Consider the following 22344-nt stretch of genomic DNA (forward strand, 5'->3'; position numbering starts at 1 on the left):
TTTTTTTTTTTTACCTTGCAGGTGAAAAAGGTGTGAGGGTTGAACTCAATAAACCTTCTGATTCAATCACTAAAGACGTCTTATAGAGCCTTTGATCCAGCAATACCCCACTTCACCTACAATAATTGTTGACGCTGTTAACTTGTGAATATGAATAAATGGGATAAAGAAAAATAGATAACCAGTTGGCATTTTAATAAGGAAACAGAAACAACTTTTTTGTGTTGCATCAAAAAGAAGATTTTAACTGTGTGGCTTTGTACTGCATGATTGACTCCAAACCTGTGATTGCTTATGGGAAGAATATAAGCTATCAACTGAAAATGGTATTTACATCTGGACGTGAAATAAGTGAAATAAGTGCCCTAGGTAGAACTTTTTCATTCTTATATTTTGCCAGATCTGTCATCTAACTGAGTTCATTTCATCTCTCCCTTTTTTATATAGTCAAGTTTGAATTTGAAGTAATTTTTGTATGATCAGGTACAATTTATCAAAACTGAATTGAGAAAAAATTACAACATTATTCCCCAAGATAGCATCAATCTATTTTTGTAAACCTCTTCGTACTATTAAATTTTGCTCTAAAAGACCTCTTATAATGATTGTTGCCAGTGACTGATGATGATTTAATTTTCTTTTTGCTTAAAATAAGAAAAGGCGCACTTTAATTACCAACTGAAAAATCAGATTTTCTAGTCCTGTCTTAAACTAATTTGAACTCTTAAAGATTGCTGCTGTCATTTTTTTGACATCGTTAATAATGAAACATAACAGTAAAACCATCACCATTTACTACCAATAACTTTTAGTTCATGTTTTATAAGAAAAAATATGGTGGGCAGGTTTTATCTTTTAAGTTAAATTTTTTTAACAACTAAAGTGACTGGCACTAAATGAACTTGAGGTTATCCTCAGCATCAAGTTCCCAAGATAAAGGGCTTTCTTATGCTTTCAGGTGTATCCTATAGATGTAAAGATAATGTCCTCATTCCTCAGACTTTTCCTTTTGCTTCCCGTCACGTTGCTTGTACTCCCAATTTTGCTGTTATGTTTTCTTCCTACTCCTGTGACCCATCTGATCTGCAGATCAGACCTCGTTTCTGTCGGATAGCATCAAGGGGAGACTGTACATCGAGACTGAACTGTGTTATTACGACTTCATGTTAGTGACTCCTCAGACCTTGCGAGGCATTCCCCACACGAGATGCTGGCCTCTTTGTCAGTACTGAAAGATGGATGTTTAGCTTAAAAACAAAAACAAAAGCGAAAAACCAGATAATTTTATTTTTATGTTTTATGAGTTTTCTTTTTTACTTTTCAGAAAAAGAGGGAATATTAAAAAAATCACACAAGGCCTCCCAGACTTCTGGTATTTAATGTATGAATTGGGATGGATGTCTTAGACTTCGATTTCCTAGACTCTTTAGCGAAGCCCAAAGGGTGGTATCCATGTTTTGCATGAATTTTGGGTGTAAGACCTTGCCCACTTCAGTTTTCTATCTCTGTCCTTGATCTTCTTTGCCAAAATAATGTGAGTGTACAGAAATATTTCTGTATATTTCAACTTTTGACAGTTTTAGCATCTGTATAGTTTTTATTCAATTAGAGACCTTTTCTATGGAAAGCTCAGTAATTTTTATTAAAAGATTGCTATTGTTCATGTAAAACATGAAGAAAAATTTAGTGAAACTGACAGTCTGGACCTAGGGTGGGATTAAATATTCAGTATTCTGATCTCATTCAGGAGAACTTGCAGGAGAAAGTTATAGTTTATTGTTGTTTTTCCTTGCCCATGTTCAGTTTTGTTCCGCTTCCTCTCCTTGTTCCAGATAATACAATGTAACATCTCTACAGTAAGTGCCTCTGCCAGCCCGCCCTGGGAGTGCGAGTTGTCTCTGCCATCTGGTCTGCAGTGCAGTGCGCTGTGCTAGGCCACAGCTCCAAAGCACCGTCATTTGTAGGTCTGGTAGAAATTGCATTCTGTTGACGGGAGATTTGTTTGTCAAGGTGTACAGCAGCAGCCTTTTATCTGGGAGCCCCTGTGTCATTCAAATGTGTATCTCTGCAGTTGTGCAAAGTGTCAGATTCTACTATCTGTGGGTTGTGCTTGCCAGACAGGTCTTAAATTTTGTACTTTTTGGAAAAGTTTATATAATTTCTTGGAGATTATTGTGAAAGGATCAAGAAATCAGGATAGCCATTTCTTTAATATCCACTTAAAATCTGTTCTTTTCATGTTAGTGGGACCGTTAACTTGTCACCAAGCAGGAGTCTATTTAAAACAAAATTTAAAACTGTTGTGGCCTATATGTGTTTAATCCTGGTTAAAGATAAAGCTTCTAATGCTGTTTTTATTCAACACATTAACCAGCTGTAAAACATAGACCTTTATCACAGCAGGCAAAGAATTTCAGGATTCATATACAGATAGACTATAAAGTCATGTAATTTGAAAAGCAGTGTTTCATTATGAAAGAGCTCTCAACTTGCTTGTAAAGCTAATCTAATTAAAAAGATGTATAAATGTTCTTGAAAAAACTATGGTTGTTATTTCCAGCTGTCTTTTTTTTTTTGCTTAATCTTTTATCATACACTGACTTTCTTAATGGGCCCTTCCATCTGGTAATGTGCTTTTCTATCACACATCTCTGGCTTAGTCCAGAACATTTGGTATTACGTTTTATAAATGAAACAAGAGAAAGAGAGGAAACAGTAAACATAGGAGTCCAACAATTTTAGAAATACCCTGGAGGTAACTGGACTGTCCGTGGGATCCATGAGCTCCGCGTTTGGATTCTCAACGTTTGGATTCTTGCCTTTTTAATAGGATTTTAAAAATTACTCTAACACTCATGCTGTTGAGCATATCTGTATCACCCCTCTGCTGCAAAAAGGAGGGGGCATTAGGCATTTATCTCGGATTGTCACAGGTGTCCTATGTGTGTATGCAAGAAAGTTTCGTTTCTGTGGTCATAACTAAAATATAAGAGCTTTTATGATGTGTGATCATTACACATGTTCATTTATCTCTCATTTAAATTTTTTTTTCCAACCTATCTTAGGGCATTTGGGAATTGTACTGAAATATAGCTGAGTGGATTAAAGGAGAGGGCAAGTGAGTTAGAGATGAAGGCTAATGAAACTGGACAGTGTAGAAAAAAGAACATTCTTTTCATGGTCACCAGCAAGTAAATTTCACCTGAAATACAGGGATGCTTAAGGATATACCACTGGACCAATGATAGGTATAAAGGCATGGCCTCATGAGCTGGAAAGAATTTTATAAGTCGAAAACATGTAAATATAAACCATGAGGCAGGGAGAGCCTAAACAGCTGCAGTCAGCTGAAGCTCTTTATCATGTGAATAATTTTTGAACTCTGAACAAGGTGTCATAAAGGCTATTGGATAAGGTCTTCCTTTCACTGAGATTAGGATTTTCTTCTGTCAAAATTACTGTATTTCTATGGTGTTCTATAAAATACCTTTACATCTTTTTCTCAAAACATACAAAGGAGCCAGAGCAAGCTTTATGTCCATTTATAATTAGAGCAGGATCAGAGACGTGACTTGCTGACAGTCGCATCGTTAGTGCATGGTAGAGAGCCAGGCCTCGAGTACAGGCTTTCCTTTTCTTGTTTAATCGTTTTTAAGTCAAAGTTATACATGCACATGCACCTAAGTCAACATATTCTATAAGGGTTAAGGAAAATAGCCTCTCGTGTTCTTCTCCCGAGAACAAATTTTGACTCTTTCAAGTGATTCTTTGGGTATCTGTCTGATTAGTTCTAAATAGCATAATTACATCACTTCATCTTGATTTTTCAGTGTTAGCCATTATCCACTAACTTCTCCACATGGAAGATAAGAGTGTGGGTCTCTCTCCAGCCCTTTTCACCATCCCTTCCACACGTGTACAAGAACACTTCCATGTCCCCTGATCTTATAAGGTCATTTGTAACTGAGGTTGGTTAATAGTTAAACTATCTTTGCTATTCACATCTGAGATACAGAATAAACCATGATGGCTTTTCTTCCACAACTGACTATTTCCCTAAAGTCTTCATCTTTCATTTCCCTGTGGCGTCCGACCTGCAGGGGTCTGGGGCCATTGCCCTTTCTGCCTGGGACACAGCTGTCTGTCTGCCTCAGATCCCCTTCCCCCTTGTTCGGAGAGCCCACTACCACTCTTTGTGTTGGCTCTCCTGTTTCCTGGATCATGTCTTCCTCTTTCTTGGTTTACTTCCTCAATCTGGTGGAGCATGTGCTTCACTATTTCCTGTGAAAGTATGTGGGTGGTGAATTTTCTGAGACCAATGTCTTTTTACCCTCCCACTTAATTGGTAACTTGCCTGAGGTCAGAATTCTAGTTTGGAAATCATTTACCTTAAGAATTTTTAAGGCATTGCCTCACTGGTTCTAGGTTCCAGAGTGGATTCTAAGCAATCTGAAGCCTTTCCTATTCCTAATTCTTTGAATGTAATCTGCTTTGTCCCTGTGGAAGCTCATAGAATTATTCTTTGTCCCCAGGGCTCTGTGTGCTTCAGTGAGTGCCTGTTCTCAGCCAGCATGCTAGGCACGCAAACTGTAAATTCATGCCCTACGCTTGGGGACGTTTTCTTAAATAATTACGTTCATTATTTCTCCCCTCCCATCTCTCTGCTCTTTCTGGAACTCCTGTTGTTCAGAAAGTGCATCCACTGGTTCAAGCCTGTTAATTTCTTCTAGTTACTATGTGTCTCTGTCCTTTGGAGACATCTGTTTTCCAGTTCTCCCAGTGAGGGTTTCATGTCTGCTATCAGGTTTTTAATTTTCAAGAGCTCTCTTCTGTTCTCCAAAGTTTTTTAATATATAACATTCCGTCCTATTTATTAGATACAGTATTTGTTTTAATTTTTGTCCTTCATAATAGAAGTTTTCCTTACATTATATGTCGGGTAATTCTTGTTTGTGTGTTCATATTTAAGGGGAAGTACTTGGGCTCCTGGTTTTGTAAGAAATATTGGCAGTTGCCTAAATCTAAATCTCTTTCATAATTTCCCAACACCATACAGACAAGAACAAAGTCATCTGTAATCCATACCTGCAGCATAACTGTGAGTCACAGAAGAAAGGTCAGCTTCTGTGAAAGCAGAGAAATAAGCATCTGAAACTAGAGTCTGCATCAGACGTCATGGAAAGCAGAGTCAGGTGGAGACTGTATGGTTAAAGGATGAGGGCAATGAGGCCTAGTAGGAGCAGTACACATGGAAAAACGGACCCACCACGTATGATGGAAAATACAAACGGTTCTGACACCGGTGCATCAGAGCACTGGCCATTGGGGCATCAAGAGGAAGATGTCTGAAGTTCATGAGATTGAAGATGGCCATTTGGGGAAGGTACCATTTCTGGGAGGGGGGAGATGGCTTCTGGAGGCTTGATGGTAAAGTGAAAGAAGGAAGCAAGGGTCTTAACAGGAAAAAAAAATTAGAGAATCAGAAGAGACACAAACCTCATAAAAGTGTCCCATCTCATAAAAGTGTCATCTCTGAGAAATACTGCATTTCACTGTACCAACAGAAAAGAACATTCTTGAATCAGAAACCTGGTAAGCTACACAAACCCGTCATCCCCGCCTATACAGAACCAACTGTTTTTGCAAGTCAAGGAAAATAATACCTTTCAAAATGAGCAGAAAAGGAAGACAACATCTATAAATACCACTATAAGAAGAAAACAAAGTGAGAATTAACAGCTGATGAAAATTCTCCTCAACCATGAGGCAGAAGAAAACTGCAACAATATCCAGTCCAAATTAAACATCCTTAAACAGGACTTTGTAGAAATAAAAATTAACACTTGCAATTAGAACAAAAATGGGCCAAAAGAAGAAAAAGTCCTCAGGAAGATGTGAAACAAGAGTTGATGTTGGGGCCGGCCTCGGGGCCAAATGGCTACGTTCACATGCTCTGCTTTGGCCGCCCAGGGTTCCCACAGCTCAGATCCTGGGTGCAGACCTAGCACTGCTCAGTAAGCCACACTGAGGCAGCGTCCCACATGGCACAACCAGACGGACCCACAACTAAAATATACAGCTATCTACTGGGGGGCTTTGGGGAGAAGAAGGAAAAATAAAAAAAAAAAAATCTTTAAAAAAGTTGATGTAAATCAGCAAAGAAATTGAAATAGACAAAATTATCTCAAATTAAGATTAAATTATGGGGCCGGCTCCGTGGCCGAGTGGTTAAATTCGCATGCTCTGCTGTGGCGGCCCAAGGTTTGGATCCTGGGCTCGGACATGGCACCACTCATCAGCCCACGTTGAGGCGGCGTCCCACATCCCACAACTAGAAGGACCTCCGACTAAGATATACAACTGTGTACAGGGGGGGTTTGGGCAGATAAAGCAGAAAAAAAAAAAAAGATTGGCAACAGTTGTTAGCCTAGGTGCCAATCTTTAAAAAAAATATATTAAATTATAAGGTGCCCAAGGAAGAACAGATTCGACTGAAAATATAATGAGGGGCATTAAAAAAAAGTAGGAAAACAGCCAAGAGTACCAAACAAAATAGTTACAAAGAATAAGTAGAATGGACACACACACGTACGTATGCATTGTGGTATGCTTACACAATGAAATACTATACAGCAACGAGAATGAACAATCTACAAACACACAATAGGGATGACTCTCACAGACGTCATGTTGAGAAGCTAGACTCCATCCTCACCTCATGGATCCTGTGGAGGTGGCTATCTGAATATCTAGTGTTAAGAATGCAAATGAACAAGTACATGTGGGTGCATCTTACTTCCTAAGTGAGTTACTGGAAACCATTTATGTATGTGTGTATGTGTGTGTGTATATATGTACACACATTTATATTTATCCATTGAATTATTTTAAGTGTATACAAATACATAAAAGAATCCTGTGAGGAATGTTTTGTAAAAAAGACATACCCTCCCAGTTTCTTTGATGTAGATGCAGATTTTCATATATTTAGTTTGCAAGGAATGCTTATCACCTGGAATGATTTAGGTCTTAATAGTATTCTAGCTTGTGCTACAACTAGAAGGACCTGCAACTAAGATATACAACTATATACCAGGGGGGATTTGGGGAGATAGATAAAGCATAAAAAAAAAAAGTATTCTAGCTTGAAAATACACAAACTTTGATTCTTAAGAGAAGTATGGAGAAGAGTCAGTGTTCATTAAGGTGTTTTTTAAAAGCAGCCAATAATGGAACTTGAGAAACGCCTAGCCATTTCATTAACACCAAGAATCTAAGAGGCTCTTCTTTGTTCTATTAGACCTTCGATATAGGGGTGAAGGATGTTATTTATGTCCTAGGAAGCTTTCAGACAGTAATCTAGACCCTAAAGAGCAAAGTGATGTTTAGACATAGTCAAAGGAAGTGTACTATAATTTCAGAAATAGTATAAAAGTGTAGGTCTTGCCTTGTCTAGAAGACTTCCCTTTGGGAATTACCATGTTTTGCCATATAGGGGTACTGGTCTCTTTCTTGCAGAAGACTTGAGTATTATGTTAGTGTTCAGACTGAAAGGTGAAATGAAAACACATGGGAGATTAAGGTGTCCTTGTGTTTTTTCCTTTTTCTTCCCAAAGCCCCTTGGTACATAGTTGTATATTTTTAGTTGTGGGTCCTTCTAGTTGTGGCATGTGGGACAATACCTCAGCATGGCTTGACGAGCGGTGCCATGGCCGCACCCAGGATCTGAACCAGCGAAACCATGGGCCGCTGAAGCGGAGCGCACGAACTTAACCACTTGGCTACAGGGCTGGCCCCTAAGGTGTCCTTGTTTATTTAAACAAGCATGGACGCTTGGCCTGCTGTGTCCCCCCTCACAGAACTTAAGATCATAACCTATCCTTTCCTATGAATCAAAACTGGCAATTGTTCCGGCTGTTGGCAAGTTTCTCTTGTTCACTGGCTCTGCTTTGCCCTCTATTTTTCAGAGAAGTTTAATTTATCAAGAGCGCCACCTGGTGTTCAGTAAGCAAAAGGGTAAATCTTTTGGTAGTTTTAGCACCAGTGCTGAAGAAAGCAAAGAGCAGCTTGTTTCTGTAGTACAATATACAACACTGTAAACTTTAAAAATGATGTGGTTCCAGAATCACCTAAGATCAACTCTTTTACTTTTCATTTCAAAAGATAACATGATGAAGTGTGTAATCAAATAACTTCTGACATTCCAGTGGAATGTTAGAAAAAGTAAAAGAAAGCCAGAGCTAATCTCCACATGGCATGCTTTTCTATAAATTTCAACTCCTTAGGCAGTCTGATCTGTAATAATAGTCATATTAGTTTCACTTCATTTGGTGGAAATGCTGCCAGTCAACAACTACAACAAATTGCTAAAAAGGCAACAATAGCCTCAAGGAGAAAAAAATCCAAAGAATAACAGGAAACCACTGCCCCTCAATAAGGGTTAACGAACTACAGAAAGAAAAGAGCTCAGCCTTGTTCTCTGAGCAGCCCAGTGAGAGGAGATGCTGCATGTGCCCCAGCACAGGCTCCTGGCTGGGCATTAAGTTTGCAGGAGGATACAGCACAGCAGCTGTTTCACTTTGACATTCTAATTTACTCTAAAATCCTATGGGCTTTGAAAAAAATACAATCTTAGCTTTAGGACAATGGGACAGTATGAGAAGGTGTTTATCGAATTGTCCCACCCACCCCAGAATTTTCAGTTGGGATATGCATTTATAGTCTGCAAAAGCCCAAAACAGAACTTTCTAAATTTAGTTTTGTTAGTGTAGAACCTTGACTTTAAAAAGCACCAGGTTTTTATAGAAATAAAGCTCCCTCACCCCAGCTCCCCACAATGAAGGGCAACAGCATTTAGAGGTTGACCAGAATCGCCAGCTTTGTTGTCACGGAAGGAAATTTGGTTTAAACGGGTAAAACCTAAACCGACAGAAAACTATTTCTTTGATATAAATGACTCAGATTTAGGAGTAACAGAAATCTTAGGGTGCAAGTTTTCTCAAAAGTCTTTAATACAGATTGAAGTGAAGGCTTATTTAATTCCAAATTTAAAATTAACCTTCATTTTCATGCTAGTTAACATATTAAAACTGACCAACTCTTTATCTTACCACCTAAATATTTCTCAGACCATCCTCTCCATCCCTGCCACTGCCCTTCTTCCTCCCACCTGTCACCCACAGGGAATCCATCAAAACACTTCTCAGAGGTTCCTGACTAGCTTACACCTTCCAATCCCCATTGCACCACCCTCACCTGAATCAAGAGATGGGTATGATCAGGGACCAGACACACTAGATATGAAGTAGAGAACTGGATCCATGGGGTCTCTGCCCTTCGAATTCGATTTAGACAGATCTGTCCTGTCTGCAGTCTCTCCTGCCATTCTACCCCTCACATTTTTTTATCCTATTCATTTGGAGCAGGTTAGTTCTCCCAGTAGAACGCACAAAGTCTATTCCCATGCCTTTTCTGGTGTTCCTCTTGCCTTTTCCTGTGACCTTTGCGAGGTCCTTTCCATCCTTCTTTACCAGGCTAACGTGCCTCAGCTTGGATGTTGCCTCCTCCAGGGCACGTCCCCTGAAGCCCTGGGCTGTGCTGATGGCCTTAGGTTCCCACAGCACCTAGCCGACACCCATCACCGCACTTACTCTACCGAAATTACTCCGCTTTTGTCCCACTCTCCAACTCGGCCGAAAAGCTCCCCGAGGACAGGTACTGTCTGATTGACTGCATTCCCCCAGAACCTTGTACAGTTTGGGCTCCAAGAATGTTTAACTGCTCATAGTTTGTTAAATCAAATTAGAGAAATGATCCTCTATGCAAGTATAATGGCATATATTCAACATCATACACATATTTTAGTTGTTTATAAATATTTATTAAATACCATCTTTCAACTTCATGCTTAAGAAATATCAAAACTTGTGAACACTCAACCAGACAGGCTAACATGAGAAAGGCTGATAATAGTGTTAAGACGCTGAACAACTGAAATCTCACAGTGCTGGTAGGAGTGTAAACTGGCAGTATTTACTAAAGCTAAACATAAATATACCCTGTGACCCAGCAATTCCACTCCCAGGCATATGCCCAACAGAAATGAGGAAGCATGTTCTAGCATAGTGGCCAGCCCCAAATTGGAAATAATTCAAATGTCTGTTAATATGAGAACGGATGAATACACTCTGACATATTCACACTACAGAGCAGTGAAAAAGAATGAACCTGTGTTACACATGGCAACAAAGATACTACTTTATGAAGTTCAAAAACAAGCTAAACCAAGCTGTGGTGACAGACGCAAACAGCGGTTACCTTTGGGGGTTGTAGGTACTGACTGGGAAGAGGCGCCCATGAGGCCTTTTGTGGTAGCTGCAATGTTCTCCAACTTGATCTGGGTAGTAGTCACACAAGAGAACACTGCAACATTTCACCCAGCTGCACACTTAAGATCTCTGCCCCCTAAGTATGTACAAGTCATGTTGCAACAAAGTTAAGAAAAAAACTTGTGAACTAAGGTTTTGGGGATATGCCAACATGCTGGAGGTATAGCCATGAGACAAAAAGTAAACTGATAAAAGTATCTTTGTCCCTTTGCTATAACAGGGAAAAGAATGTTTTTACAACAAAATATAGTTTTTTAAATGCACAAACGGTATTCCTTTTGTTCTAATGGTTTCAACTTTGGCTTAAGGTTCCTAATACTGTTTCCAGATAATGTTCCGCTGTTACCTAAGTTAGGCAACTTTGTTATCTTATATATACCAGTTATGTAGCACTGAGTTTTAACCACTCATTTTGCTACAGTTTGACAAAGCTAATCTTTGGCCTACAGAATTACAGTGGCTATTTGTTACTAGTAATATTCCAAAAGAAATTTACTTTATCTACTTTAACCTAAACCCTGCCGCAACCTTTTAGTGAAACGGAGAAGTAAAATTCTTAAAATATAGAAAATGTACTTTCTGTTAAGATTTTGGGAAAAAACCCCAAAAACCTTGAGTACCCTAAAAGAACGGATATACTTTGTACTCTAGATTGTGTTTTTGGTCAATATGTCTGACACTATGAATATTAACATCAATTCTGGAAATGAGTTTTAATATTAATAAAGAAATATTCAATTTAACCAAATACCTGACAGGATTCCTCACTGAATATTCTGAAGAAAGTATACAAATAAGAAGAGTAACAGATTTAAATACCTTTAAGAGCAAGAAAGAACAAAATAATCTAAAAATTATACATGCAGAGCAAACTGGACTACAGCATATATGCAAGGCAAGAGTGAATAGAGCACCTTTAGAGAGGAAATATTTTTAATGACAACTTCATATAAATGTTTATAAAATAGAACATTTTGTATTAGCTGTATGAACTAGATTATAAGCTACAAATCTCAGTATTAACCAGAACTTCCTGAGTGGCTGACACTATGTTGGTGAGGTAATACAGTGGTATGGGAAACTCATTCATTTTTCACAGATTTTTTTCAGCTTTTGACTTTGATGCTATCACATTCAAGGCACCAGTCCAAGTGTTCATTAATTTGAGACTCCAAAACTTCATGCTGACAAACAGGACAATTAACGGTTTTGCTGTGGCTGGCTGACCTGCTGGAATTCTGAGCTGCAGCTGTAGGATGTGAACTACACTTTGGCTCATTACCACCACTTCGTATTTGCTCTTTCTTGATTAAAAACTTGTCAAAAACAGTCTTGTCTTCTAGCCTGGGTCGTTTGCTTGGGAATTTATCTTCAGGCCCACTTGCATCCTGGGATGGAGTCACAGATGTTGACTCCATTGCTTTCAAAGAATTTCTTAGGGATATCTTAGAAGATGTAACCATTCTTTGAGAAGTAGAAGAGACTGAATTTTTAGTGATGTCGCCAACTGCGACACTTTCCGTTGGAGATCCATTCCCACTTCTGAAAGCCTTTTGGTTGGCAACTGCTACTCTAGGAAAGTAGTTGCTTAAAACACTTTGGTGACTGGTATTAAGAACAGGGGAGACTAGAGAAGTTTTTTTACTTGAACCATTCTGTTTAAATTTCACCTCAATTTTAGAATTAGGTCTCACAGCATTTGCCGAACGGTCTTGACTTAAAAGATCTTGGGTTTTATTAATAGCATGTGAAGTGATAAATTTCCCAGATGAAAGTGAATTGCTTGTTTCTCCTAGCACATATCCTTTCCCGCTAAAAGGAATTACCAGCTGTGTCTCACCTCTGCTGGGTTTATCTGCAAAAGAAGTAAGATTTTTCCTTGACTCAAAATTAATACAGTGACAAATATTAAACTGATGGATAGTTTTTTCAAAATGAAGAAATACTATTTTGTTCTAACTTGGGTCCAAGTAATAATTACCTATTAATGGGAGAAGGACAATCTTCAGCAGTCAGAGAACTCTGATATTGGAAGAACATAAAGGACAAAAACATCCTCTCATATTTAGATAAGGAGTTCTGTCAAGCAAAGGCCAATAGCAAAGTAACTTTTACCTTGAAAATTGCTTAGTATGCTTTAACTTTAGTCCCAAAAGTGAAAATTCTGCTACGGCATTTTCTTTCCTTCTACTCACAAAAATGAGGACACCATCTCTCCACATAAATTCTTCGTAGCTCCTCATCTGACTTACATTTCACATTTGGGCAATGGAGCTTACGTTCCTGGTCCTAGCACATCAAATCAATAATTTCCCAAGGGAAGAAGCATTCGCTTTAGTAACCCTGTTACTCTTCCAAAGGCGGTGACTGAGTTTCAGAGGAAAGGACTAAATCTAGAAGATGAAGCACCAGCACAGACGAGCCGGATCCGTTCCCATCCTTCTCCCAATGAAACGCACAGAGCAATGGGAGACGGCACTTGGGTAGACTCCAACTGATGGGAAGGGGTGTAGCTAGGGCTTACATTCCGGGCATCGTTATTTGAATTACTGTTTTTATTTTGACAATCTTTTTGCCTTCTGTTTCCTAGTGGCTGAGTGAGTCAAGACAGGGAAAGGGACGTTACCCTCAAATATTATCAGTGGAAACTATTTCTATTTTTACTCACATCTATATGCAGCAAAGTACATTTTTCTACCATCATTTCGTAGACAATGGGATTTTTCTGAAGTCTACATTTGAAAACTTAGTCCACATTTGAAGAACTTCTACACTAGAAACCATCCTTAAGCTTATCTTAATAATAATAATATTGATAATAATAATATTCTCTGAAGGACAGTGCTGTCTTTACATTGTAGCTGTAGGCATGGAAAAGCTGGAAGAATGTACATAAAGTTACCTCTATTCTCTGCTGCTGACACTGGCTGCTTTCCTTGTGTTGTCTTTCCTTTGCCTTTTTTTGAGTAGTTCTCTGGTTCCTTGATCTTTATGTAAGTGCCTCCGCAGGTTTTCTGGTGCTCGGCCCACCAATAGTCATGAGCAGAGGGCGCCCTGTTGGTCGCACGTTTGACATAGCCATAGTAGGGCTGTTTGTACTGACACGGCCCATTGCAGCGCCACCAGTGTCGCCGGTATTCATCCACCTCATCGTGGAAAGTATGGTACACCTGGGGGGAGAGGCAGCTTTTGGCATTAAATAGGCAAGTTAACAATTCTAAGAAAATATCTAAGTAGCTTTTTTTTTTAACTTTCCAGTTTTCTAGAGTTATATTTTGGGAAAGACAGAAACTACATTTAGTTTCTGTTCAGAAGTTCATTTTAATGGGAAACATCAGCAGTTCATTTAATACTTGATAAACTATGTAAAGATAGAAAAATATGAGATCAGAAGACCAAAAAAAACCCACAAAAGCCTCTATAAATGCTAAAAGTTTTAGAAACCAAATTTTAAAAAATCAAAAATTAAGATAAAGACAGGATTTGAGATAATGTCATAATAAATAAGAATTGTTCCCACTGCTAATTTGAAAATTTTCCCTCTCAGTAACACCACCAAAGCGTTCTGAAGGACAATGTCCTATGACTGCCAGATCCTAACAACACAGCATCTTGCCTGACGCAGCCTCTGCTAAACCCACTCTCCGCACTCTCACGGCTCTTTCTGCTCGTGTCTTTGTGATAATCCTTATGGGGTCTCGTTCTGTCTGCTTATGGGTGAAATGCTCTCCAGGATTGGAATCTTTTCATCTTTGTCTCCCTAGTGGCTGATAGAGGCTTGGTACAGTGAAGGTGCTCAGTATTTGCTAACTGAGGAAATAAAAAGCTTCATTCTCTGAATCAAATAAAATTCTCTGCAAAGTGCTTTTCAAGCCTTAAACAGGATCCTCTTTTTTCATCCTCTAGATGAAATCTTACTTAGAAACTGAGCAGAAGACAGATGAAGAAGAGTTCTGAGTGGGAAGAAGATTAGCCCTCCCACCGTGATGGCACTGAGGACAGCAGGGCACCATTTAAAGACTGATACTCCTAAATGACCATCACTACCTTTTTCTTCTGTCTTCTCAGTGGAATGTTACTATTTGTATAAGATAAAGAGCATCTTTATATGAGATTTTTTTTTAACCAAAGACATTTAATTTTCTAATAAATTCCCCTTGTGGGAAAGAATGCTAAACTTTCTGTAACTCTACTGATAAATAGTTTTACACTCACTATCTCTTTATCACAAGGAAAAACGTTCTATTACTTGGGAAGCATGCAAACAATGCACATCATTATTAGGTGCAGAAGAGACTGGAGGACAAAGGTTAGGGGCAAAGCAATATGTATGATATGTATGACCCCGCCTTCACTCTCATGTTAAGAACTCCTTGCTTAATACTTAAGTTGCAAGAAAGATAGGGGATTGGAGCTGTGTTGCTTCCAACACTTAGAACTCCTACAGCCTGGGGAGGCGACTTTTTAACAATGTAGTCACTAAAAGAAAATTGTTCTGCAATGTGAAACTGGGTGCCCTGTGGAGTTCATTATAACAGGATGTAACGTAAAAGCACGGGGCGTCCACTCCGTAAAACTTGTCCTAAATAAAAACACATAGACAGCCAAGATAAAAGAATATATCCTCTTCCAACTGAACAACAGGAAGTAAACCAGGACTCTGCTTAAAGTGTAAATTCTAATAAAGAAACTAAAAGCCTTTTATACTAGTAACTCTATAATACTTTTGCTAATTCGGACTTTATGTGATTGTTTTTGATGCAAGCCACTTTCCTGATGTTGAAGTAACTCTAAGTTTTAACTGAGCTCTCTAGAAAATTAAAACTGATACCTGGAAGCTAACACAGAGGGTAAGCATTTTCATTTTCCATCACACTGGCCTTTACTGCTTTTTAAAGAAGGAAACACCCAAGCATACCAAACAATTTAATCTCTGGAGGAATTAACATTCTATTTGGTTCAATTCAATTCAATATTTGTCAAGCCCTTGCAGGGGCAACTCCATTATACATCTTATACAGACGTATATAAAGATAACTAAAGAGCCACCCTGTGTTCAGAGGTAGGGAAGTCGAGTAAAATATCGTAAAAGGTTAAATATCTGCTAAGGAGATTCCAAGGAGGGGCAAGTTATATTCCACAGGAAAGATGGGTATTTTGACAGAAAGCAGAGGAAGTACTACATTTTAGGGCCAGAATATATGAGGAAAGGCAGAGGTGAAAGTTCAGTTAGAAACACAGGACACAAGCAGGGGGGTTGTGGGAGGTAAGAAAAAAGGAATAATACGGTTATTTGGTAAAAGGAATCAATAATAAAAACAACGACTATGTAATGACTGCTCAAACTGTGCTACAACGTTTTGCATGTTTTTTCCCCTTTAACTCTCACAGGGAATCAACAGACAGGTATTGCTATTATCCTCATTTTGCATGTGAGTAAACTGAGGCATAGAAGAGTTACGTAGGTCCCACAGGTGTAATCAGTGGAGCTGGCATCTGAACCCAAGCAGTCTGCCTCCTCATGCCCTTTGACCCCAGGCTCTGCCACCTCCTACAATATTAGGCAGAAATATGAATCAAGGAAGACCTCCGGTGAAGGGAACGACATACAACACGGTAGCAGGACACAGGATGGACTGAAGGAGGCGACTGTAACAAGGAAACACCGTCAAGAGATGACTGCAATAGTCCAGGAATTGCAGGCCTGAAGTGACTATGCATAAAATGTTGCCCTAGATATGGTCAGAGGCCTCAGGGATGTCGCTGGCTCAGCTGCCATTCCACTATGTGGTCCGACACAAGCCAGTCAGCTTCTCCAGGCCTCTCGCTTGCTGTGGAAAATCCTCAAAGGTGGTATTTATTTCTACCCAGTTTTCTATTTTTAATTAAATCCCAGGAAATACTGAATAATTAACTAGTAAATATTATAAATGTGTGTGGCTTTACATACCGTTATATTGGCTCCAGTCAGGCGATTGATTCGATGCATATGTTTACAAAACTCTGGGCCATGCCCTTCCCTGTCTTTATCATTATTAGTGACAAATAAATAGGCATGTATCATTTCATGTAAGAGGGTCTGAAACAGAAAACAGTCAAATTAATTTGTATGACACTTTTGAAAAATACAAATGCATTTTCTTACTCTACACTGAGGGTCTTAACCTTCTTTGGATCACAGGCTCCTTTCAGAAACTGATAAAAGTCATGAACCATCTTTATACAAAATTTATAAAGCGCACATTCATATAGTATCGGATATAGTATCGGAAGCTCTGCAGGTCCGAGGTTAAGAACTCCCTGTTCCAGGAAAGCCTTTTTAACTATCAAAATTCAGAAGAAAAGATCAATGAATTCAACTACATAAAAACTTTAAAATTCTGTATGGGTAAAAAACACCATGAGTATGGTGAAAAGTCAAACTGAGAAAAATATATGGGGCCGACCCCGTGTCCAAGTGGTTAAGTTAGTGCACTCCACTTCAGCGGCCCAGGGTTTCACCGGTTCGGATCCTGGGCGCAGACATGGCACCGCTCATCAAGGCCATATTGAGGTGGCATCCCACATGCCACAACTAGAAGGACCCACAACTAAAATACACAACTATGTACTGGGGGGATTTGGGGAGAAAAAAGAAAAATATATGTGCAACTCATCTCACAGGCTATTAACTCCTAAAACATAAAATATAAACTCCTAAAATATAAAATCAACGGGAAAATGACCAACAACCCAATTTTAAAACGCAAATTAATACTACACTAGTATATAACTTCTTGGTTATCAAGATCGGCAAAACTTCTCAAGTTTGACACCATTAGCAAAGCTAAGGGAAAACAAACATTCCCATATATGACTGGTAGGAGTGCAAAATGGTACCACCCCTAGGGAGGAGAATTTGGTAACATCTAACAACATTACAAACGCATTTATCCTTCGACCCAGCAATCCCTAGATAAACACGAAAGGTCAAATGTGCAAGGCATTTTCATTGTGGCATTGTTTACAATGGCAAAAGACTGGAAATCAATGTTTAGCAATAGGGGCCTGGCTGAAGGCACTAAAGAATGAAAAAGATCTCTATGAAATGATTTGGAGAAAGCTACAGAGTGTATTGTTTTAATGAGAAAGGCAAAGGACAGAAGAGTGCACACAGTTATTTGCATAAGAAGTGTTATGTGGGGGGGAGGGGGAGTAAGAGTGGACATAAACATTTGTGAAACAGAACAATGAAAGAAAAAAGAAACTAGTAGCAACATTATCCTATAGTGGGTACGGAGTTCAGGATAGAGAGGAATGGGGTAGAACAAGATTTCTGTGTACAGTTTTCTATAGTTTTGGGATTTTTAATTATGTAAAGTTTTAAAACAAATAAACAATGAAATCTACTGCTCATTCCACACCAAGGATGCAGAAGTTTACGCACAAAATTAACAAAAGCATTTAACGCTGCTGCTTCATAATGTGTTCTAAAGAATACATTTTTTTTAAAAAAAGTGAAAATCATAAAGGTCTTCAAAAGCATACCTTTTTCATAATCCTCCATATTTTTTTAAAAAATTTCCATTAGGAGAACTAGATTGGCATTAATGAATTTTGGTCTTATAAAATTATGCTATACAGAAAAATGGGATAATCAGAGAATTTAACTTGGTCATTATGAAAACATCCCTTTTAAAATCATGAACTGTATCTCTGAAAATGAACTTTATCTTTTCAAGTAAATGTCACTCTACTGAGACTCAAATTCAAAGACCATTCTACATTTCAAACATTTCTCAACATTCTAAAATAATGATAAATAACTCTTCTTCTAAAAGAGCAACACATTTGGGTTTCTGATTTTTGGTTCAATTTAAACACATCTTGAAAATGGTACATGGCGCCATACTAACCATTTCTATTTTTCCATACCATTTTCCACATTTAGGCCTGATTCAAGGCTCTAGACAATGCGGCCCCAAAACACCTTTCTGTCCCACCACTGTTCTCTATCTGGCCAAAAGCAACTATTTCTGATTCTAAATATGCTGTCAGTTTAATGGGCTTACTTTTGTTCACAGCATTCCCATTCCTTCTGCCAAGAATAGTCTCCTCCAGTAACTCTACTCATCAGAATCCAGCCTGTCCTCTAAGGCTCACCTCCACGTTTTAATTAGCGGCAGGAATAGTCACAAGGCAGTTGTGACGGCCAAGTGGCATAGGGGACAAGACAAGAGCTTTAGAGCCAGAGAAACTCGACTCGAAACCAAGGATCTGCTATTTATTATTGATTGTGCCTGAGACCTTGGACAAGTGACAACTTGTTCCTCATCCCTAAAATGGGGATAGCCTAATATTGCAGGGCCGTGGTAAAGGCACACACTAGATTAACTACATTAACACTAGTTAACAGTAGTTAAAAACAGTTAACATAGTCCAAAGTCTGGCACACAATAGGTGCTTAATAAAGAGTGAGTGGTAGGAGTGGCGATATCAGTAGAAGTAAAACCTGCATGCGGGAAGCTCTTCTTGACCTCCTCAACCAGCTGGAGTTCTTTCCTTTTCTGAGCCCCATTCATTGTAACTCAGGTGGCTGCTTTAGATACAGACCAGCACTCCACTGCTCCTCCCGTGCCCTTCTCACCCCTGATCTGATACTGTAACTTTCCACCAACAGCAAACGCTTACTTGATACCATTACCACACACTTCCCATTCTCTTCTTACCTATTACCTTTTAAAACAAAATTTGTTCATGTTTATTTAATCATTTATGCAATAAATATTCATTAAGCAACTATTATTCCAATTAGGGCTCCTAGTATAGTTGATTTGGTTGATCATGTTGTTCAATATTTTTATGTCTATTTTTTCCTGCTTATTCACTGAGTTACTAAGACTTGTAACATCTGCAACTATGACTGTAGATTATTTCTCTTTTTGCTTCTGCTAATTTATGCTTCCTCTGTTTAAAGCTATGTAATTATTTTTAGGATTGTTATGTTTTTTTACTTAATAGATTATTTTATCACTATAAAATGTCCCCCTTTTTTCCAAGTAAAACTTCTTCCTTTAAAATCTTTAGTTTGATACTAATACAGCCACAACACTTTCTATTGTTAAGCGTTCAGATGATATTCTTTTTTCTATCCTTTTACATTTAACCCGTGTTTGTCTACTTTAGGTATGTCTCTTTTCATTTAGATGCCATTCCATGTCTTTAACTGGACTGTGTAGTCCATTTACATTTAATATAATTACTGATTTTGTGTGTATGCCTACCTTCCTCTTTATCTAGGCTTTGTTCTTTTAGTCCTTTCTTTTTTATTAATCAAGTATTTCTGTTGTACTACTTTACATTTAGTAGCTGTTTACTTTTTTAAAAATTGTGGTAAAAAACACACAACATAGAATTTACATCTTAACCATTTTTAAGTGTATAGTTCAGCAGTGCTAAGTATATTCACACTGTTGTGAAACTCATTACCTTTTATTATCCTTAAAAACAGCATCCCTCATATTTCCAAGCATGTTTTAACATATTTCCCATCCAGCCTCTACCACCCTAGCCTCTTTTGTGCATACATTTCAAGTGATATAGCCGGGACAAGACAAGTCACCCTGGGTGCATCTTGGGGGAACTTCAGGCATCTATTAGATTCAGCTAAACATAATCTGGGAGTTCCCAGATTATGCTCCATTTTGCTAGCAGGAGTGACGACCAGCTCTAGATAGGAAGTGTGCCCTCATGCTGGATTCTTCTGCCAACTCAGCTAGGTGTCCTGAGAGGGCAGCACCACGGTGGCTGAATAGAGGAGAATCAAAATTCATGTTTCTTAATAGGAAGATATGAATCCTAAATTTTTCTCTGCTTCTAAATATATAACTTAAACCAGTTACTTAACCTCTCTGAATCTTCATGTCCTTTTATAAAGATGAGGATAACACATTGAACATAAACAGGGTTGCTGTAAAAACCAAATCAGATGATATACCTGAAAGCCTTTAACTTTGAAGCACCATAAAAATATAAGATAATCATTATTATTTGCCCCACAGAGTTTGCAAGGAGGGAAAACAGATTTCTTTCTTTTTTTTTTTTTTTTACAAGTACAGCTCAATTCACAGGAGTCTAAATCAATAATAAGCATTTCTAAATGACTGAATTAAGAATCAAGTTTATGCAAAGAATACCTCTACAAGATCCTTCCTTGGTCTCAACTTTAACAGGGGCTCACTGAGACGGATGGAACACATTCCACCCCTCCCTTCATAGCTGCATATCCCAGCACACCTGGAAAACAACCATCACAAGCGCGTTATTTACCAAATATACACAAAAGGGAAGCAGAGAGGAAAGAGCAAACCCAGATACCTTCTCGGGCAGTTGGCACTAAGAGATCTCCATGGCAGATGGCTTTCTTAAAAGTATACCCCCTTTGCTAGGAGCTATTTGCATTTGACCCCAGTTAGGGATATATGGGAACAGTAGTGGCTTCCCTTACCCTAACCAGGCTGCGACAGCTCAAAGATAGTCCTATTCTGCTGCCCCCAATCTCCTCCCTACAAACTATAATCAGTTTGTGGTGGTAACAGCCATTAGCACATCTACAAAATTACTAGAAGCCGATCTGAAGGAGATGCGCACTTTATAACCTTTCTTAATCTGTCTTATTTTAGGTTGTCTTGTATGAATTCAAAAAACAAGCACCGTAGCATACAACGGCATCTGCAACTTGCTAGCTCCGTTCAGGTACAGGAACGGATTATTTCAAATCGAGATTTCTCCAATTTAGCGTGTAGGCAAGGAATGCTTTTAGAGGCATCCCTGAAGATCCCTTGGGTCCAGAAATATGGAAACTTTAACCCCTGGCCCCTTCTAACACACGAGCTCACTCCTAAGCGGTGCTATCCTATGGAACACAGAAGAGGACGGCACACATCCTTTGGAGGTTTCACTGCGTCCTCACCATTCTTTCTTAGGGGCAGCCTCCGGCCGTTTCCCCCTGCTGGGTCCTTGATTTACTACGCAAATCAAGTCATAACTGTGCTCATTTGTTTTCAAGGGAGGTGAGATTCAAGAAAACATCCTCTTCCCTCTCTGTGTCCCTTCTAAGTCAAACCGTAGCGAGGTGGGCCACACGGCTTTCTTAAAGTCGTCTGGGCTGGAGAGGAGCAGGGCAGGGAGCAATACAGCGAGTGGAGCCGCCTGGTTCAGAACCAGACGCCCTCGTTTAACGCTCCCTGGGCCGTCGGGGCGGAGAAAGAAGAGAAGCCCAGGGCCGGGGGCTGCGGAAGAGCTGCCCGCCGCCTCTTTTCCCAGGGGGCTCGGGACTCACATGGTCATTCGCATGCTCCACTTCACCTCGACGGCCTCCAGCTGGCCCCAGAAGAACCGGTCGTTGAACTGCACAAACAGGGCCTGCAAATCCGGGGTGGGGTCCACCAACTCCCAGGACGCGTCCACCAGCGACAGGGGCTCCTGGGCCTGATCGCGCCCCGAGACCTGCAAGTTCCACTCCTCGTGAAGCCGTAGCGCCAAAACCAGGTCCTCATCCATCGCTGCCACGATCCCGGCGACGTCCGCCGGCGTTGGGGTCGCTGTCGGGGGAGGCCGCAACTCCAGGCCCAGAGGTCCGAGCGCCGGGCGGGGCTCCCAGGAGATACCGGTTCTCGAGTCAGCAGGCCGATGTCGCGAGAACTCAGGGAAAACTGGCGCGAGAACGAGAACTGAGCTTGCCCCAAAGGCCGAAGCCGAGATTCTGGGACTTAAAAATAAGTCATCAGCATGACACCCCCTAGGGGACTCAAAACTTGGATTCCCATGGCTTGGGCGGGAGGGAGGCTTCAGAAAGCCTGTTATCGGCTTTACTTTGAAACACCAACGCTACGCTCGGCCCATGCGCAGTACCTACGCCTCTCTGCGCCGCCCTCCACTCGCTTCCGCAATAGCTCCTCCGACGCACGCGCTCTAG

General features: G+C 39.7%; 2 protein-coding genes across 7 annotated transcripts in view; one reads left to right on the forward strand and one right to left on the reverse strand.

Annotated features, from left to right (window-relative positions):
• Positions 1-2542, forward strand: part of EGLN1 (egl-9 family hypoxia inducible factor 1) — a 55416-nt gene extending 52874 nt beyond the window's left edge. For all 5 annotated transcript variants that reach the window (XR_011496383.1, XR_011496389.1, XR_011496392.1 and 2 more), the window contains one exon: positions 22-2542. Coding sequence is in view for 1 of the 5 variants with exons in the window: in XM_014865703.3 (XP_014721189.3) it covers positions 22-86 (65 nt within the window). In the remaining 4 variants the exon portion in view is untranslated. The remainder of the gene's footprint in view (positions 1-21) is intronic.
• On the reverse strand, positions 2101-22339 carry SPRTN (SprT-like N-terminal domain). Of its 2 annotated transcripts, none has more exons than XM_014865673.3 (5): positions 21709-22339; positions 20564-20663; positions 16339-16467; positions 13291-13558; positions 2101-12243 (listed from the first exon to the last, which is right to left on the reverse strand). In XM_014865673.3, the coding sequence occupies exons 1-5, from the start codon at positions 21927-21929 to the stop codon at positions 11495-11497; spliced, it is 1467 nt and encodes a 488-aa protein (XP_014721159.1). In that variant the 5' UTR covers positions 21930-22339; the 3' UTR covers positions 2101-11494. The 2 variants fall into 2 exon arrangements, with proteins under 2 accessions (XP_014721159.1, XP_044614918.1); XM_044758983.2 differs by having other exon boundaries at positions 2101-12266; positions 21709-22332.
• Positions 22340-22344: the final 5 nt, after the last annotated feature.

The sequence above is a fragment of the Equus asinus genome, chromosome 2, assembly GCF_041296235.1.
Source record: "Equus asinus isolate D_3611 breed Donkey chromosome 2, EquAss-T2T_v2, whole genome shotgun sequence".
In the NCBI taxonomy this organism is placed as follows: Eukaryota; Metazoa; Chordata; class Mammalia; order Perissodactyla; family Equidae; genus Equus; species Equus asinus.

Bases quoted from the DNA above. Each gene is read 5' to 3' on its own strand.
- SPRTN (XM_014865673.3), bottom strand. From the start codon at position 21,929: ATGGATGAGGACCTGGTTTTGGCGCTACGGCTTCACGAGGAGTGGAAC. The intron at 20,664-21,708 runs GTGAGTCCCGAG...GTTGTTTTCCAG, and splicing joins TGGAGCATGCGAATGACCAT to GTGTGCTGGGATATGCAGCT. The intron at 16,468-20,563 runs GTATTCTTTGCA...TTTCTGTTTCAG, and splicing joins CAAGGAAGGATCTTGTAGAG to ACCCTCTTACATGAAATGAT.